Consider the following 21,394-nt stretch of genomic DNA (forward strand, 5'->3'; position numbering starts at 1 on the left):
TTTTTACCTCTTTGTTTGTTTATTTTACTTTTGACTACCGTGGAAGCTGGGGTTGCTGCAGTGTCAGATTAACAAATAAGTAGATGAGCTACTTGCCTAGCTCCCCTCCCTCTCCCCCTCACAGTTCAAGTGGCCTTCAAGAACACTCCCAAAGAAGATATACCAACTTCTTATTTGCGGATAGTGCCAGCAAAGGTTGGAGGTGGGGGGGGGGGTTGCTCGCTGCAACGTCCGTGCCCCGTGTAAAAGTCTTCCCAGTAGCACCGGTACGCTGGGTAAAAGTGATCCCTGAAATGTCGGTGCCCCGGGTAGATTGATACTAGGTTTGTATAGGACAGATCCTCAGGCATGTTAAACAACGTGGGCAATGCACATTCTTGGTAGGCAGAAACAGATTGAGGCATGTACAGTTTGTACGCGACAAAAAGAGTATTACAAACGATTTTGCCAAAACAAGCTTACTTCAAGCAGAAGTATATTGAAATGAAGTCATCGAAACCTCAATGCATTTTGCATTCTGGATTTCTTTTGGTATCAACCGATAGTTACAATGTACTCTTACACCACCACTATTGACGTAGGACTGCGTCAGCATCAATGACGTCATAGTACGCGCTCAATGGAAACAATAGATTTGAAATAGCGCCCTCCGTTAGTTCCGGTGAGCACTGATGTCGGTAATGAGGTGAACTTTTGAGCTTTACCTTCAAATGAAATCGGTATGGATGGTCGTTATTCCACTGTATAGGCGTTTGTCACCTCTATCGAATAATACTAGTTCTGTTTTGGTGACATATTTGCCTTATTCTATAGATCAAACGTGAAGCTAAAATCATTTGTGATTCCTAAAGCCGGATCTCGAAAGAAATACTTTGAACAGACTTTGCTAATGAAATGGAGGTAAACGACAAAGGCAATATATATATATATATAATATAAATATATATATTGATAGTTCTTTATGTGCTGGTTGTTAGAGAGTATTCATGCATGTTATATTTTCTCTGCGAGTTCCCTGTTAAAAATGTTGAGCCATGTAAATAACAATATCGTCGACACTTCCCTGTTCCGTAGCTTCACGAGGAACATAGAATGATACCTATTACGTTGTCATGTGACCAAATACTGTTTTGAGACACTGTAACGAATGTGTCATCACGTGCATCATTCACTATAAGTGAATCATTGAAAGAGTAACATTGTTTAGACAGAAGTGTAGTCTTAGTATGTCATAGTTTAATAATAAATATAATTTTAGTGTTAGTAAAATGTTTCAATAGCTAGTTCGGCTTTCAAGATGCTTCAAATTTAAATTATACTTAATCTGTGGACCGAGTGCTCCTTTAAGGTAAAGTTGAGGATGACGTAATGTCCTTAGTGGAGGCCTACTGGTTAATGTTAATATATTGTTTTATGCATTCTAATAATTCAACCAAAACGTGATCGCGCTGGTGAAAACGCCAGGTTCTGAATTATAAACTTTAAAATGATCATAATGATGAATTGAGGAAATCAATTTTACTTTACTTGTTTTCCTATTGGTAAATTTTCCCCTTGGATTTACCCTGTGTGGGTTCGTGAAAAATGGATGCCATCGTGTGGCGGACTAACGAGGGACTATTTCATGACTCCAATCCAAAGTTAAACAAAATCGTAAACGTAAAATCTACAACTGGAATATCACCCCACACCTCCCCGACTCCTCATTCCGTTTTGAACACTTCTCTACAGTACGCTGGTTTGGTGTATCATTTGAACCACTGGCGCCTTGTCAACTTTGAACAGTTACTTTACGGAGACGCCATCTGACATTATGAGTTAGTTACAATATTATTCCAAATTCACGAAACGGACATCTTACAAAGTTATTCCTTTTACTGACTGAATTGTTCAGTCAGACCCTAAAGTGAAAAGAACTTTTGAAGATCTAGTTACGTTATACGGGCGGTGTCATAATTCTATACTGACAATGTGTTGGGAAATCCCCTTAGGACAACATTGCGCAATATGTAACTGGACAACGTACATATATTTTATACAACCAGGAAGTCAAACTTGAGCAATGGAGTGAGTGAGACCTTTGTTTTATTTATTCTTGAAAATGTTTAGAGGATTACATAATCATGATGACGTAACTATTGTCTCACAAGTTACGATATGAACCTTCACAGCTCGCTGCCGCACCTCATTTATATATTACCATCAATTATGTTATGGTCATTTATATGCAAATGAGTTTGACATCCCCTCAGGATGTTGATTTTTTTTTATCTCGATATTTCGAAACAAAGCCGAAAGTTTGACGAAAAATTTAAACTTTTGATGAAATACTGAACTTTGGCACAGGTTAGAAATTTCAATGTCTTATCTAGGCCAGCGTAGCACTAAACTTAAATACGTCTGATGAAGACCTATACCCCTCACCTGTTCTCTGCCACATTCTTTTTCATAGCTCCCTACACCACTAAACTTTTCATGTTATATGCATGATAGCCTGGTCAAATATATTTATTATCTTTTTTGTCAAAATAAACCAGTCAAGGGTTTGACTAAATTTACCCTCAGGTGTCCTTATTCTTGAGCAATCATTTGCGTCATCGCCAAATTTGAGATTTCATCGCCATTTTGGATCCTAAGAAACTTATCTGTAATAACGAAGGTCTGTATTCGCCGTCACGTCTCTCTTCTTCTCGGGTTGAAACTTCTTTACTTCTTCCATTACACTTGGCCCAAGTCTAGTACATACGAAAATCAATTTAGAATGATCTAAATTAACTTACGTTACCATGGAAACTATGCTTCTGTTCAACATGAAATGTCTCTGTAATGACCCGATTAAGAATGTCTACAGAACAACGTAAAAAGATGCCGTGATGGCAGACTACAAATATTTACTATAAAAGGAACAAGGTTCGTCTGTGGATATAAACATTGTTGTGAGCATTCTTTATGCCGAATTTGCACACGATTACAGGTGCTTTCGAATTGAATTATTACGTAATTGCTACACCAAGAGGCCTTAAGCAGGTATGCACGGATCTGGATGGCTTGGAGGATGGAGAGGGTGGGGTAGGGGCTGGGGTGGGGGTGGGTTGGATGGGAGTGGGAACGGGGTTTAAAGTACATTACGAGGTATAGTCGGATGCAAAATTTGAAGACGTACATTTATCCCCGACGTAGAATGTGTTTCACCATATACATTTTAGTTAATAAATATAAGGAGCTCCATTCTTTTTGTCACGGACTGGCATGTATTATCGATCAGTTAACACACGCACGGCATTAGTTCTCAATGATATCCGAATCGGTTATATTTTAATGAAGCATTAAAATTCTCAATCATGTACAAATTTGCTTTGGTTTTCTGATTTTTTATTTAGTCATCCATGCCGATGACTCGCATCTCTGAGGACATCTCATATATTTTCAAAATGTTCTTCAAATCAATGTTGACCTTATAACTTGAAACATAACGAATCATGCTTTAATTAAATGTGGGGTGGCATCACATGCTTTGAATAGTGTTGCATTGTGCTAGACGAGGAAGTCAAGCCACTTTTATTAGAACCACAAAATGATGTTTTAAGGGGACATTTCTCACATATTGAAAGTGCATGGTATTAAAATACAACTTGGGCTGATTGCAGTGTATTGTAATGGTACACAGCATATCAAAGTGAGTGTTGTACCTAAAGGCATCCTTTGAAAAAATTGTATATATATATAATTTGTTGGGATAAGCAGAAGATCCGTGTTGACTTATCAAGATTTATTCCAGGCACGCCAGGTGCTCTGTTAGTCTAAAAATGAGAAACACTGCCATAAAAATCCATTTCCTATATTGCTATGTTAAAATACCGATGCAGGAAAGAATTTTGGGTTAAAAACAAACCTCGACGGCTTCAAAGTCGACTCCAAAGTCAGACCCATATTATTTTACTATGTATAATATCATAGTAGGTACACTATACTATGTATAGTATCGTAGTACGTATGTTATCATACATATATTATCGTATGTATATTATCATATATTATCGTATGTATAGTATCGTATTTTACTACGTGTAGTATCATAGTACGTACCGTATATTATCATATGTATATTATCGTATGTATAGTATCGTATGAATAGTATCGTAGTAGGTGTATTATAATATGTATAGTATCGTAGTACGCATGTTATCATACATATATTATCGTATGTATAGTATCGTATTTTACCATGTTTATTATCGTAGTACGTATATTATCATATGTATATTATCGTATGTGCAGTATCGTATGTATTGTATCAAATGTATAGTATCGTATTTTACTATGTATATTATGGTAGTACGTATGTATTCGTATGTATATTATCGTATATGTATAATATCCTACTTTAGTTATGAGAAATAACTCGAGTTTAAATGCACCGTTTAGCGTTAATCAGTGTTAAATAAAACAACACATGATAAAACTTGACAAACAAAATTTGCCTTTGCATGTGGTGATATTAACATGAATATGCGTCTGAGCAACAAACTGAACAGATTACATTAGTACATTTAATCCTTTAATTTATGTGGTGAAGACGGCTAGTGTCATCTTAGTTTAACTAGTAATCTGTGCGACCATAATTAAAAAAATATTCTGTAAGTCTGCTATAAACTTTACACCATCGCAATTATGGGCATGATTCGAAGAAGTGAACCTTCTTATTACAGGATATAAAATTAATGACGTTTACCGGGACATCTTGAACAAATAATAATAATAATTAGCCTTTACCATTTCATTTGAAAACAAGACCTTTCACATAAATGATCTATTAAAAATAAGCAAAAGTGTCTATGAAAGCTAACCTAAATATGTCCTTTCCGGTCGGAGGAAAAGACAACCGCCTGAAAAATTTCTGAAAACTAATTAAGAAAAACATTTCATTTCCCACATGTTTTCTTTTCTCTTTGAACCGTCTGCTACCCGTAGGGTCGTTAGACATGCCCGCACTTAATAAATTACTAGTGTTATAGACAGCTATAGTTACACATACACACCCCCGCACATACACATATATATCATACATTCATACATATATAATGTATTTATACATATACATACATATACACCTATATAAATATCTACATATATATATATAAATATATATATATATATATATGTATATATATATATAGCCTATATATATATATATAGGCCTATATATATATATATAGGCCTATATATATATATATATATATAAATATATAAGACTGCTCGAGAATTATCAATTATTTCTTCATTAGCGCGTCCCGCAGCGTCAGCTGGCCGGCTTTTTCTATATAGCGAACGAAGAAAATAATTCTGAACAGATTTGTCTGGTCAATATAAAAGTCACTATAAATTTGACTTTATGAACCACGTCACAATATGCGCAGCAAATATTGTGACGTCAAGATAGTGACATCACTGAATTGCTTATAGGAAAATTACGCACGGTTGTTTTTCACTACTGAAGATGCAAATTTTTTTTTCTATTTTAGCCGATCGTGCGCATCTAGAATTACAAATATCTCATATAATTTAGGCCTGTACCTTTTACTGCAAACCCATGCACGTGTTATCCTTCGGTAACAATAAGGGGGAAAAGAAGTAACGCAGGATAGAATAGAAGATTCACATTTGGAGTAATGTGAAATACAGACCGGCAAGGTAAGGCCACACACACATACACACACAACATACATACATACATACCCCACATACATACATACCCCACATACATACATATATAGTCACATACACGCATATACCCATACACACACTTACACACATACAGTTGACAATTGACGTGTTTGCATTGAGGCCAACAAGTCATAGTGCTAGAGTTTCGACATCGGCTTGGCTTGGTGAACATCTAGGTATGTAAACACGCGATAATTACCAAAATGGTATGATTGGCAAATGGCAAAATTACCCAAGTCACTGCAGGTTTTTACTTTCGCATCTATAGGTGTCGCTAGCGAAGATGTTTTCGTGTGTTACATAATTTACTTATATCATGCAATCATCAGACACCACTCAACGGTTCTGTAGGCTTCATTGCTGCATGCACTGTTATTTCCATCGTTTAAGTCCCAAGTCATTGATACTGAAAACTATATTGTATGTCTATAGCAAACATTGAACCTCCTTTCAAAACGTTACAGGTTTAGTCAACAGTATGTGACTCTATTCAATTCCCTTTCTGCACTTTTCTTTAAATGACTTGAGTTAATAGTATTCAACCTGAGAACACAATCGAGTAGATGGGCCGGGAGGCTTTAAAAAACATTGTACTTAAATTTCGTACACCAAATACTTTCAGCTTGCTGATGTTGACATCAATATTAAACCGTCTGAAATAGGAACTGAAAAATTATAACAGACGGAATATTAGTAAAACTTATTAGTATAACCCATAGAAATCCTTGTCATGGTATAACCTCCTGACAGTGACGTAACAGACCCGTACAGTGACTAGGCCTGTCGCGCAAAAAAAAAACAAAAAAAAACACACATTCATTTCAGTTCTATATGACCGAATGCGGATGCCAGTTTTCTTCCGCAACCATAAACAAACTTTATAAGAATAGTGATCATGGTTTTCATGTTGGCAATTTATGACTTCAGCCAGAGACAGCTGTTCGGTCAGTATCATAATTAGGCAAACTATACCGGACATTGATTCATCATCAGTGCTTTCGGTAGTTTGCAGTGTATTAATCAGTAAACATGGGTTTCGTGCTCATTCTTTTGGAAATTTGCTATTCATAACTAACTACTATACTACTCAGACATTATGTCGTGTCCTCGTGGTTTGCTTCTAATTTGGGAGTTTTTACATCACATTTTGTCAAAGGTTGAAAGAAGTAGACTAGGCTTTTACAGCCCGTATATATAGGGTAACAATATGGTAACATACGCTGATTAAAAGCCCAATTGACTAACACACTAAATCACAAAAGTAATGTGGTCTCTGAGGCTAGATAGAAGTTCTCACTAGCTAAACGCTAGCCATTACTGGACTATAGCTGACAAGTTGGTCTTTCATTGCATCATAAATTTTCCGTAACATGCCCATGTAGACTTTTCGACGTGAGAGCCTGAAGTTTTTCGTCACTTGTAAACAAACCTCTTCACTCAGTAGTAAACAATTTTCGTACGCTGCTCCTGGGAGGCCTAAAGGGTTCTAAAATTGCCTCAAATGACCCAAATTTTTGTCAGAGAGTCCTGATTGATAAACATATCAAAAAAGATGTTCTACTACTGCATTTTGGCACATTTCCTGAGATAGGAGAACATCCGGACGGATTGATATAGACTCTAATAGAGGTATCCCACCAAATGGTCAGAACACCTCAGAAACAACAAAGTCATTCCGTAGGTTTTAAAGCTCGTTGCGACAGAAAGAACATATTCAATTATCTCTTGATACCCTTCCTACATGAAAGAATATGTCTATACAACGGCTGTGTAGACCTTTCCTGCCATGTACTACGTACCAAATGAGTGATGTTTTGAGAAAAAGTTTTCTCTAAGAACAATACAAGTTCACTAACATTCCTATGAATTCTCCTTCTCACCAGTTTCCGAGCTTATCGGCTTGATGATCTTTGCTAGGAACTACACCATGTTGAGGAAGAACATGGAGGGCCTAATAGGGTCATAGCTTTACTTGGAAGACTGTCCCAAGGAAGTCAACGTTCCCGCCGCGCTACATACCAACAAAAGATTGTTGCTCATACGGCGTTCATCACTGTATCACTGTAATACAAATACAGAGCGCGGACCGAATTTAGCACCAATCTGAGCAAGGAAATATTGTTCTAACGGTTCGCAAAATGTAAGAAATAATGATAAAACATAACATATACCAAAATAATGGGATTTGTGAATCTTTTAGCCCCCGTTATATGTATTGCGTATTAAAAAACCCATTTAAGTGGGACGGATTAATACGCCCGTACCTAAAAATAGAACTACTAAACATGTGCATATCTTCCCCGGCGTGCATGGTACGATACAGGGTGAGGTTAACTGCGCTGTCCACTGTTTTGCTGATTTTTTTCAGTGTGTGAATCTCCCTTGGTCTTCTTATCGAGTTGGATGTTAAGAAGGATTACTTAGTAAATATTCTGAACTTTTATAGAGCTCAAGGAAGGTAAGTAAAGGTGCAAAATTTAGCAAAACATCGGTGGTCCTGTATGTATGTGTGTTTGTAGAATGCAGTGCTCAGCGTACAATATTCCATATAGACCGACATTAGCTTCTAATCACGTGCAAAGTGTAGCTCGGTAGGACTTAAGGAAGGTCCGCAATGGAACTAAATTAAAAGCTCTTTCTTCTACATTTTAACTCAGGAACATAGCCCTCATTATCTTGACTGTTTGATGTGTCTGTTTTTCCATTTAATTTTAGTGATGAATGCACTATCGTTAGATTTGTTACGTCTTAATTACGTAGCTATACTGTGGGCGTCGCCATTGAAAGTCTTAACAGCAATCTGAACCAGTTTCTGTTTACAAAGCAAACTTCCAAGCTAACGTGCTTGTCAGTAGTTCATTTACATACCGTAGGTAAAATGTACGTTTGCTAGCTCATTTGTACCAATACGTTTTGAACATGACCCGTAGACTTCTGTATCTACGGTATACATGATCTCTAACTAGTAACGGTTCAGCTAAATCAAATGCTGTTCAATCTAACTTAGGCTTATTTCAACACCACTGTGTGATACAGAAAACCGGTGAAGACATTTTGTTGAGGGGTTGGTGGGGGTGGTAATATCCAATTTGTCTGTACTCCTACACTTCTTTAATCTTAGATTATTTTCTTTACATTTTACAAACTTCCTAGTGAAGTTTATTTAAAAAATATTTAGTAGTAAGTGCTATCCAATGCTGTTTTAGTTCTGGAGAATATTTGTACAGCAGAAAATACATGTCTATACTTAGTAAATAATAGACACCCCCTTACAAAAATGGAACGTTCTTGAAATGGCTACCCTTTTGCAATTATGCCCTCATCATATTATTATTATTAGTTGCCATGAATAGCTAAACAGGACACTCAGACCTGCAGTGAATATGATTTTGTTACAGCCCCAGCATTGACGGTAGAATTATTTCAAGTTAACACTTGGCTGTGAAACAGTGGTTATCAGTTGGAGATTATAACAGGATGTATACTTTTTAGTACTAGGGGGATATACTCATATTGCTTTGCCCATTTCTGAGGATAAATTTCACCCTGTATGACTTAAAATTTTGGATGGGTTCAGTGGAATAAGTGCCGTTGGAAAAAATCCAAGCTGTTAAGCTGAGGATTTTAATCAGGAGTTACCAACCAGCTGTTGACATTTTTGAGACAACATATTGATAGAATAGGGTTCACATGTTGAACGGTAGTTGATGTGCTTTTCAATGGAAATAAAATGTTACTTGTCTATTCATACATGTTGTGGACCAAACAAGGATGAATAACTGATTTTGCACGGATTTTACCAAATTATCACCGATATTGAGAATTAACAGGTTGTTTTGAGTGTAACAGCTGTTCAATTGTATGTACATATGGAACCATATTGATGCTGAGCACAATGGATATACCTGACTGGGAATTTGTTTTCTGTACCATCAAGAGATTATTTGCCAGCCAAAATGAGTATTCCACATAATTATCAAAGATGTGGGAAATAACATTAAGTTGTATATGTGCAAGGGAAGTAGGAACTAATCCTTTGATTTCCTGTACAAGTGTGCAGTGCCCTACTAGCAAGGTACAATAAACATGCTGATCTTTCCCCCACAGGGGATCTGGACAGTGATTCTGTCACCAGAAAGCGAAGCAGAGGAGGACAGGAACGAGAAAGGACCCAAGGTGAAGTATAACCTGTTGCCCATGACGACAGATAGGAACTCAAGTGGAGAGGAAGTGACTGCGGCTTCGCCAGTTAACAGCGTAAGTATAGCGTAACATTGCACAGTGTTTATGTGTAGTGCCACCCCCACCACATGTTTGTCACCATATGGACAAAGCATGCAAGCGGATGTTGGGTACACTATAAGCCATACCAATATATACAAAACTGGTACACATTGTAGAAGAAGAGTAAAGAATCTCTGTCCAAGCCTTTAAGTGAATTAATTTCTCTGATAGGATTTCAAGGTCAATCAATTAATAGTCCATATATATTGATTAGTTACAATATTTTGGCATGCTGTTTCATCATGCAATGTGGGGACTCTGCTGTGTTAATAACCTGCTAAAGTACTTAAATGACTCAGCACAGTCTTGCATGAAAGGGTTCTACAGTTTTCCCTTTGTTTTCTCTCTAGTCTGTGTTATTTCTCTAAGAGTTTTTTATTGGCCAAGGGGTGGGGTGGGGTGGGAAGGAGGGTTATTGCTTTATTAGCACAGTCATATAGTTTTATAGTGTACAGTACAGTATGTTGTACAGATATGTCAAATTGTTGTCATATGTACATAAGAGGAACATGTTGGCTATGTATGTGAGGTATCATTTTTGCCTTGTAATAGCTTCCTTAGCTTTCAAAGACATTGATTAGTCAAGTTTTGGTTTGGCAATAACGAATTGCAGTGATAAGAATCATGATTTATTTTGAATTCCATATATACCAAATAAGCAATAAGTACTGCTTTTCACTTTGTAAAGCATGTGACATATTCTTTCTTTCCTTTCTGTGTTTCTCTAATATTTTGTGCCTTCTGGATTAAGGACAGCATAAAGTTGTGTTATTTATTAACCTTGCTACTTGCAAATATGAAAACTACTTTCCATTGGTGTAAAACAATTAAAACGGGCTGGGGGTAGAGCTCGGTGACATTGATTGATTATCTTTTTTCTTTTTTCTTCCCATCTGTTGTCATCAATATTTGGTGAAAGTTTCTTCTATAATGCTTAAAGTTGAGTTGAGTCTGTAAGATTATCATGGTGAAAAGTAATATGTTTTTGTGCTAGCATCACATGGAGGTGTTACCCTTTAAAGCTTGATAGTTGTATTGTTCTCTATTTTATTTTCTTTCATCGTATATCACCTTTGCTGATATATATGCCTGTATCAGATTTTGTGAGAAACATAACCAACATCTGTATTCAATCGTAGATCTCAGCAAACTGTTCCACCACTCCCTTGCAATTTTCTTCAAGGTAACGCCTGCTCAAATTACATCCTGTTGGGTACCGAAGCTGTTGTAAAGTTTAGCAAATTGGTATATCCATATGACATCATGTATTTTGTAGACAGCTAAATCCTAAAATACATTACCTCACAACTAAGATCTGTGATTTATATGGGCCTGTGATTAAGAAATCCATGACCACGGCACGCCTTGAAACAAAACTCCTAGCCTTCAGGAGTCGCTGTAGTGTTGACTGGTAGCCTTGCTCTTACCCACTACCAGTAAATAAGCTGCATAACTGTGAGTATGGACCAAAGCTTGAAATAAATTACATGCAATTAAAAACATGGAAATATGAGTGTTTGATTTAGGTGAAGAAAATCAAATTCAGAGATGGACTACGATCCAAAGAAAGACAAGAACGAAAAACACCAATGTGTTCCGGAATCTAAAAATTGCATGAAAACCGTAGTAGATTGTCTGTTTAACGGTAGACTGAGAAGGAATTGAAAATGAGGTCACAGAGAGCGCAGTGCTAACATGGTCTCAGATTTTGTATTCTAGGAAGATAGGAAAGTGCATAAGGAGAGTGGCGACAAGCACAATTTCATTGACAATGTACTGGCTGTAGGTTATCCTACAGTACTTAGTAAGATATAGCTGTGTGTTATTCTTCATGGCAGTGGAAAGATCTAGGCTGAATTGTAAGGCAATGCCCCTTATCCCTATTATTGTAATAAGGCAGATGGTTGCAGTACTTATCTGTTATGTGATTACATATTTTAATTGGAGCTCAATAAAGTTTGGAGTCAGATGGTGAGTTATATCAAACCACTGATCAATCTACAGTTCATTGCAGAGCTCCTCTGTACAAGGTGTAGTCCTTGAAATTTGTCAGAACACCTGGTGTTGTTGTTGTTATTGTTCAAGTATTGTTGATTTCCCCAGCAACTTTACTGTGTGCAGTATATATGTATATACATATATATAATGAGCAATGAGCGATCATCAGACAGAGTTATATTTATAGTGCTGTGAAAAGGACATGTGACATCAGAGACAAATGACAAAACTTGCTGAACTCTCCTATGTGTACAGCATTGCTAATATTGCTTCTGTCATGGCGGAAGATAGACTTAGTTTTCTAGACAGGATATATTTAATTTCCACCTTCACCATTCCTTTGTCCAAATTAACAAATTGGACAGGTTGTTAACTACACATATATGCACACCCTTGCTTCATGAGAATTTAAAAAGTGATGGTCAATTGATGATTGCACAGCTGACCACAATAGCGGTTCATATCAAGATTGGTCAAAACTGCAGATCACTCTATTTAATAGGTATTTGACCTTTTGCTCAGTAAATACTGGCCACTTTCTAACTTGAAATTGGTTTTCAAATTGGCTCAGTGTTGAAACAAGAACTTCATAAAGACCTTTCTGTGTCAATTTGCTCTTGTCTCTTACTATAATACAACAAAACTGTAGACACTTTGTAAAATAACAGAAAAGGTCATGATCATGAAATACTGAACATTAAATAAAATATACTTTTTAGACACATTAAGAGAAGATAAAGTTAAAGACATGTAAATTTCAAATTTTGTTTGCTGTATAATCTGACATACCTTGCCAGCATCAGAAACCCTATTAGTGAATTACTGCCCAAATGTTTAGTAAGGGGGAATTTACTAACTTGGAGATAAGCAGAATATAGTACTGTATTACATGCCTGCTTAACTGGAAAAGTCATGTGCTGGTCCAGATACAAATCCAGCAGTGTTGTAATAACTGTGCCATGTGATATCATAATATATGTTTAACCCCAATTATATGTGGGTTGTATCCTGTTTTTCCACAAAGAAAGAAAATTATGGAAAATCCCATTGCTGGCTGTTTTACATACCATTATGTTAGTGGTTGTTAGTGGGTGCATTACCTGTAGGTATTTGAATTACAATCTATGTTACCTCACCTATAACATTTCCCTTTACTGTAGGAACTAACCTAACCTTCCTGCAATTAATCACAATAATCTGAAAGATGTACACATGCTAAAAGTTATCCATTAATGATCATTGCCTAATTTGTGGGTTGCATCCTGTTTTGTTAAATACCACAAAGAAAGAAAATTATGGAAAATCCCATTGCTGGCTGTTTTACATACCATTATGTTAGTGGTTGTTAGTGGGTGCACTACCTGTAGGTATTTGAATTACAATCTCTGTTACCTCACCTATAACATTTCCCTTTACTGTAGGAACTAACCTAACCTTCCTGCAATTAATCACAATAATCTGAAAGATGTACACATGCTAAAAGTTATCCATTAATAATCATTGCCTAATTTGAAGCATTCTACCAAAGTGAAACTTTTTCTGTTCATTGAAAGATTTTCCCAATATGGACTGTATATCCTTACTAATCATTGGAGACCAAAATTTCAAGGATTTTTGGTCCAGTCTGACATTTTCACAGGTATATCCTTGTCAAACATGGTCTATTCAGATGCTTTCTACAGGGATAACAGTTATTGCTACACCCTAAACCACTTTCCTGATGTACTTTACCAGAGCTACCATTCTGTTGATGTGACTTGTCACAAGAGGTTTAATCAGGTGGAAATCAAAGTTGGGAAAAGTATGCTATGAAATGGTGATTTCCCGATAAAATAAATAGTATAAGGTGAAGTTCATATACTGAACCTACAGTATGTCTTGGTTCCTGTTGCTGTCAGCAGTATGGTGATGTAGTGTCATTATGCAGGTACAGTAGAACCACCAGAAATGTTCAGCAGTCACAAAAGCAAATTATGATGGCATTATTCAGCATAATTTTAGTTCTCAGCAAACTGGTTTAAGGTTTGGCCTTGGTTCTTTGGTTTCCCAGTATGAGGACTGAGATGTGGGTCCAGGCAAGAGGGGGGGGTGGGGAAGAAGGGGGTGCATAAAAAACAGCAGCAACATGATTCTGCATTACACTGCTTTTCCTTACATTATAAAGTTTCATGCCATCAAGTAAGGTGTTATTTGCTCAGGACTACCTCCTCTGCAATATTGTTAAAGTCTACAAATAGTCAGGACAGTCCATGCAATGCGTTACGGGGCAAAGCTTTGTAAAACTGTAAGCTGCTGAAGTTGTATAATGTCAGTAATTTACAGATTGTGTATTTCATGTACCAAGAAGGACACAATACAAGATCACCAGCAAATATGGGCGGCATCACGACTTAATATTGTGCAAAACTCGTTCATAAAGTGGTTGGTTATTGTCAAGTTGCTTAATGTTCATTGAGGCAAATACTCCGATATTTATAGTACTATAAAGACTATGAATAAGTTAACCTCTAAATTGTGTTTTTAAACCTTTTGTGGAAGTAATTAGGTCCCCTTTACAATAAAACTTAAAGCATATATTGTATATATTTCAATGTATAGTTACTGTACAGTATATGCTGTACTGTCAGTTAAGACAGCTACAGTACTGAAACCTGCATGCCTGTATGTGTAGCCCTTGAGTTGTAGTATATATACAAGATATTAACAGAGAATGACATCACCGGTAAAGATTATCTGACACTTTCATTGCTGTTTACAGTAATTGTCTAAAACTCTTTTGGTTTCAAATGAGAAGAGAGAAAAAGCAGAACAAGATGTAACCAATTTATTCCTAGTTTTGCAGTTATTAAAATCCTCACAATGCTCATTTAGTGCTGACATACAGACAAATCCACAATACATGATTTTCTCTTTCATTTTGGTTAACAAAATTTTTGGTTAGGCTTCACTGTCCCATACACTAGCAACTGTAGGATAGTATTAGGTTCGTTAACACAAAAACATGAAGAAAATGGTTTCGTATCAGAATACCAATGCTTTCAAGGTGGCCCGACACTTAAATTATTGCTTGAGACATTTTCTACATGCCATCGGTCATTAAAAAAATATACTAGGTTTGAGGCAAGTTTATTGACATTCACTGCCATGATTTTTTGCAAAGTTTCCAGATTTTCACTCGATATAGGTTGGGAGTGGAAGATAGATGCTTATTGCAACTTAATTTTCGGAAAAGATCGCTTTGATTAAGAATAAATAATTGAGAAAATGTACAGGGTCTCTAATCGATTAGCGGTTCAAAGTTGCAGAGATGTACTGTATCAGTGTTCTGAAAGTGCTGCTTGGTTGAACTTCCTACAGTACACAATAAGTCGATTCTCATTTGCAAGAAAAGATCCCTATCATAATTTTGGAAGGTGAAAGGTCATTTTAGGTCAAAATGGGCCAAAATTTTCTAACCATGATAACTGCAAATGGTACTGTAGGTTGGATGAATGTAAAACTTGATATGTTTATCCACCAGAGTGGGTGATAGAACCATATTGAAATTGGTTGGTGTGGAAGTAAATTGAGGTCCACAGAATTGAACAGAGCTGAGAAAACTTGAGAACAGGAACTTCAGCTTCGTTGAACTTATTACTTGGTGTACAGATTCACCTTGATGAGTACAAAAAGTTGGACCCTATTAAAAATTGGTGGAGATGGAATTTTATAATTTGGAGGTCCAAGTTGGAAAACCTTGTGATTTTGATAGTTTGCAAATTGCAACTTGGTCGAACTTCATACTTGATAATGAAAATTGCAACTTGGTTGAACTTCATACTTGATACTGAGTCAACTTTGACAACCTTGCATTCAGTCTACTTTTAGTACTTGTGTTGTATGAAGTTTGGTAAGGAATCCTGCTGCTTTCTGGATAAATTATGAATTTCCTGTTTTTTGTTTAAATGTCAATAAACTATTTTATTTCAGTGTTCTAATAATACTTGTTGTTTTGTCCTGAAGTATTATATGTCAGTAAAGAAGAGTTTCATCAAACTCTGGTAAGATGTTGATATCATTTAGTTGCGGGTAGAGAGTATAATGCTGCAATATTGCATTCTTCGCAGAGTCTATTTTAATTGCTTTATCGGTTCTGGATTTCCTGTCTCGCTTGTGTGGTGACAAATGTGCTGGTACCATGGAGGCTACAGCTATAGGCTTGAATGTAATCATGACAGGCATTGAGAGTGGGAGTCTCCTTTGTAAAGTTATGGTGTGAAACTGGATTGGCAATAATGTCCAATAATTAACAGTAATTTGCATGCTTTCACTCAAAAGAAATTTCACTTATTTGTGAACTTCTTTGATAACTAAGTTTGCCTTCTTAAAGTTTCAGAAAGTTTCAAATAGCCTACAAAAATTGATAAAAAAAAAAAGTACCATAGCAATGGTCAATGTGGTGTATAGAGAGCAGGGATGTGCCCACGCTGGGGGGCATTGGGTGGCCCCGCCCAGCACTAAAAATTACGGCCAGCCCTGTCTTAAAAATTGTGATCCCGCCCAGCACTATTTTCATCTAAAATCCTTACATTCCTAACAATATATTCAACATAAATTGGGCCTAGCCTATGCCAAAATCATACAGACTAATAATGCATCAGTTACGCATGCTAGAAACATTACTTACGGCTCCCAATCGGTCCCTTGTAAAATCTCTTTGAAAACAAACTAGTAACTTTTACCAGGTATGTAATATATTTCACTAAAAAAATTAAAAAATGTAAATTGTTAGCAAAACTAGTACTTGTGTATGTGTTTAAAAAGCTACACAAGTGCCAGCATTTAGCATCTGAGCACCTTCAAAATCAAAAAATTTCTCACACCCCCTCCCCTTAGACCCTTCCCTCAGGACGGCGATCAGTATACCCGGCACTCATGAAATCCTGGGCACATCCCTGAGAGAGAATAGACAGAATTTCCAACATTTGAAAAAAAAACTTACAAAAAACACAATTCAAAACCATCAGTTTCAAATGTTTGTGTTGCTGCTCCCCGTTTATATTGAATGGGCAAATAATGACAACTGAATGATGACTAAAAATGACAAATGAAACTTATTTGTGACATGAAAGTTAAAAACAAAATACAAAGAAATACATACACCCAAAAATGAAGTTATTAATACCTTTTAAAAATGTTATGATAAATATCTTTGTTATTGAGATAGTAATTGAAACATGTTTAACTTTTGGGAAGGCAAAGATTGAACCACCTGACTGTAACTTTCCAAATTTGTCTCGTGGATGTTATTAGTTAAACATTTTGTTCAAGTGTTTGCTTTTTATGATGCAGACTTTTACAGTCACCTGTAATAAATCATTACCTTTAATTGTGGTACTTAGCAGCATTTTCAATGGCTTTTTAAGCACCTTCATTTAAAAAAAAATTGGGGAGGTTTTGGCTCTGTTATATAGATGAACCGTTCAAGTTTCATATCAAATAATGAACAGGTACATTCTTCTGTTACCTGTATCCTATGGATAGGCCACTATCTTCTACCAAGCCTGTTTAAATTGGTAACAGTTGTGTAATAGGTTTTGTCATTGTTCAATCATGTAAAAAACAATCTTTAATATAAAATTGAAACCTTAATTGGAATCAAATGAAGTTACCTGGTTTGATATAACCCACAAACTACAAGAGGATGATTAGCAGACAGCAATTAGTTCTGTATTTCCTCTTCCTTGTTTTCAATACTTTATAATTATCAGAATACTGACGAACATTTCTAATGACCATCTGATATTTCAGACTTGTTTGGCAATGCTTCTTTTGGTTTCTGTCATATTGTACTGTCTTACCTGTCACAACTCTTCTATTACACATTCTGCTTCCTGTAGCCTGCAAACTGGTAAAATTGTAGTTTATTTGGAAGTGTGAAAATATTGACTTGTTATTTTCTGAGGCAGTGAGGCTTTGTGTTTAATGCAGTGTAAATCATTGCAGGTCTAGTACATGGTAGAGATGGTAAGATATGGTGCATGCAGGAACTGTGTACTCTTTAAACTCTTTAAACCAGCAGAGCTGGGAAGTAGTTCCGTCCCTTCAAACAGTGAAGTTTAAAGGTCATTTCAGAAGGTTCAAGAAGGTAATGATGTGCAATGAATAAGCAGTTTGTCAAAGATTTTGATTTTACTGGTAATGCACTTTGGACAGAATTTATGATATATACCGTAGTAAGTACAAATACAACCAGTGCAAAGCTGTAAAAGATTTACCAACAGAATAAGCTCAGGTGAGAGTTTTGGATGAGAGAAGAAAGAGAACAACCAGTAAACAAAACTAGAGGTTTAAATCTCTCTGCTGGTCTGCCCCACACTATGTACATTGAATGGCTATTGTTCACACTGACCATCATCCTTCAAGATTATTGATTCTTGACCAATCATACAAATGTCAGACACAATGAACACAACAACATTGGTGCTTAGTAACAATTCTCAGTAGTGGCTGGTAGAGAGTCTCACAAGGGCTTTGTGTATGTTTGAGCACATGGTACTGCAACCTCATTTGTTCTGGTATTCTATTCCTTGGATGGATGGATGATTTATTACAAATTTGCAGTTTTTTGTCACATGATTAAATGTGACAGCCTGTGGAATTAAGGCACATGAATTAAAGATATTTTGGGAGGTAAGGTTGGACTAGTTTAGTGACAGTAGTGTATATACATGTATAGAGCAGTTTTATAGTATGTGCAGTATCAGATAGATTTCTAGCACAAGAGTGTTGTATACAGAGTGTTGTTCAGTACTATATATATAAGAGTAATAATTTGGTATTTTCTGTATGTACTTTTATGATCTATATCAGAAACTTCTAGTTCGGTTATCCTCCTTCACCACTACCCTATTCATATTTTGACAACTCACTTTGCATCCCATTCGACATGATTATGACATGTTCAGCAGTAAGCTAGGCCTTGTATGTATGCGTGTATGTATAGATATATGTATACATGTATGTATGAAAAATATGTGAGGAAAATCATCCAAGCAGCTTCTTTTGCTATTCACAACAATTGGCCGTCTACATAGATATCTTGACAGCACATTCCCCGGATAATCTTGTGTATGGTTTTGTGCCATCGCACCTTGATTACTTAACAGACTTCTCTATAGACTAACGGCAACTGAGAACTTCACTGGCTACCCATTCTACTCCGTGTGAAATACAAAATCACATTGCTCACATACAAGGCTTTACACAGTGGCATGGCACCAATAGGACTGGCTGATCTTTTGTTGGAATACCACCCTTCTCGCCCTCTTCCCTCATCTTCACAGTGTTTTTTTTTGTCAGTTTTCATCTGTCCGTACCTCCTACTTAGTCATTTTCTGTTTCAGCTCCAGCAATATGGAACCACCTACCATCACATATTTTGTAGCGCAACATCTCAAACGCTAGAGCTCAAAACTTACTTGTTCAAGGACTGAACTTTTTTAAGCACTTTGTGATTTTCTATGTAAGGCACTATATAAATTTACTGCCTATAAATTTGTATGTATATGTGTGTGTGTGTGTGTTTGTATGTATGTACGTATTTACGTACGTATGTATACTTTCAAAGCACAAAAGCCAGTATGAACAAAACTGAGTATTGAAACTAGTGAAGTTTGGTATTCATGCTATCTGCGCATTGGCACAAATGGTATTTTAGAAGTAATTATGCACTTTATAAACATTATCTTATGCAGTAGACCAAGGACTAACTTTTCTACCAGTAATGTTAACTAATTCACCATATGATGTTGGTTTAAATTGGATCCCAAGATGAACAGTAAGCTGGTAGGAACAATAATGAGTAGAATGTACATATCGTGGAAGGTTGAATTATAAAGTTTTACTGTTGCTTGACACCTGTAAAAGCAGTTTGCAACTTAAATTATCTGTTTTAATGTCAATTGAAAGAAAAAACAACCAAAAGAACTTTCAGTAATAATATGTCTGATAAGAGTAAAACATTAAAAAAGAAAAGGGAACTGACCAGTATTTTACTTCTCTTTTCACTTCCTTCTTTTTTACTTTTGTTTCAATTTTGTTTGTTATCTATCTTGTAGATTTAAGTATATTATTCAAAGAACCATTTACATTGTCTCTGACATGATTTGATTTTCCACAGAGTACATCAAAGAAGACTACAACCTTGAACCCTAACGCTAAGGCCTTTCACATTCCCAAGTCCTCAAGTGCTACCAACTCCGACAACGGGGACCTCTCTCCTGATACCACAGATCATGACAGTGGCATCTCAGTGGCTTCTTCCCCACAAGTTGCTATGAATTCACAAGGTATAGTATTGCTGCATCTATTCATTTCCTTTGCAAAATCTGTCTCGTATTATTCAAATGGGAGGGGGTTGGGGGAAAATCTTCAGCAATGCTCTAAATCCACAGGGGGCGCTGCTATATCGGTCCTATTAGTTCCGCGCAATTTACGACACTTCGGTCTCTCTGAAATCAATGAGAATTGCAGCAAGAGTTGGAAATGTAAATATATGGCCATGGAATAGAGTCCAGTGTACAACATGTGGTTTTGAAGTACGTAAACAAATAGTGTAGAATCAGTGAAGAACATCAAGTGAACCAATGTGATTGAGAAACCTTGAGAAAAGGTAATGTAGCAACAAAGTAAGTAAAACTTTATTTCATCCCAAAAGGGAAAATACGTAATACAAATGAGTAAGCATCTGCAAGCATAACGATTAGAATATATTCTTCCAGCTGTGGCTAAGTTACTTGTATGTTTACTAATTATTTACTTTGCTTCCTGACTTACCTCTCTTCTCACCACATTTGCACACTCACTCATGTATAACCCTTTCTAGAGCTGCATGTTGGATGATCCCTGATTACTACTGGAGTAACCCTTTCCTTCTCCCTGGATGGTGGAGGTAAAATCTACTTTGTAACCTTCTGAAACTTTGTCTAGCACCCAGCAATCTGCGTTGATAAGCGCCCATGCAGAACGGGACAAGCTAGGTAAAGGATATAGTCCCCCCCCCCTATCACTTTCGGTTCTGCCAAGGGGAGAAAGGCACCCTAGGTGGTAATGACATTAATTTTAAAGTAAATTTTAGGGAATAATTAAGTGTTTGAAATATGTGTTTTAGCAGTTTTGAGGGCTATAACTTTTGTCTCTTGTGAAATACTTTACACTGTACATGGCAATTTTTTAATGGCTGTGAGATGGTCCAAGACAACTGAAATCAGCTTTGGTGATCCGGCGTGGCAACCAGTTGTTTACATCAATTTCAGATTGCATTGTGACAAAATATCCCCAGATAGGTCAATGCTAAATTAGTAACACTGTCTGTCAATTTGAAAATACTGAAAGAAAACAAAAAAGT

At 36.4% G+C, this 21,394-nt stretch overlaps 1 protein-coding gene across 2 annotated transcripts in view; it reads left to right on the forward strand.

The window, feature by feature from the left end:
- Positions 1 to 8,011: 8,011 nt before the first annotated feature.
- Positions 8,012 to 21,394, forward strand: part of LOC139965020 (la-related protein 4-like) — a 60,202-nt gene continuing 46,819 nt past the window's right edge. The window contains exons 1-3 of one of the 2 annotated variants that reach the window (XM_071967175.1): positions 8,012 to 8,182; positions 9,832 to 9,981; positions 20,168 to 20,336. In XM_071967175.1, coding sequence (XP_071823276.1) covers positions 9,922 to 9,981; positions 20,168 to 20,336 — 229 coding nt within the window. In that variant the 5' untranslated portion in view covers positions 8,012 to 8,182; positions 9,832 to 9,921. Of the gene's footprint in view, positions 8,183 to 9,058; positions 9,982 to 20,167; positions 20,337 to 21,394 lie in introns of those variants that run through there. The other variant, XM_071967174.1, reaches the window with a different exon arrangement.

Source organism: Apostichopus japonicus, chromosome 23 (genome assembly GCF_037975245.1).
Source record: "Apostichopus japonicus isolate 1M-3 chromosome 23, ASM3797524v1, whole genome shotgun sequence".
In the NCBI taxonomy this organism is placed as follows: Eukaryota; Metazoa; Echinodermata; class Holothuroidea; order Aspidochirotida; family Stichopodidae; genus Apostichopus; species Apostichopus japonicus.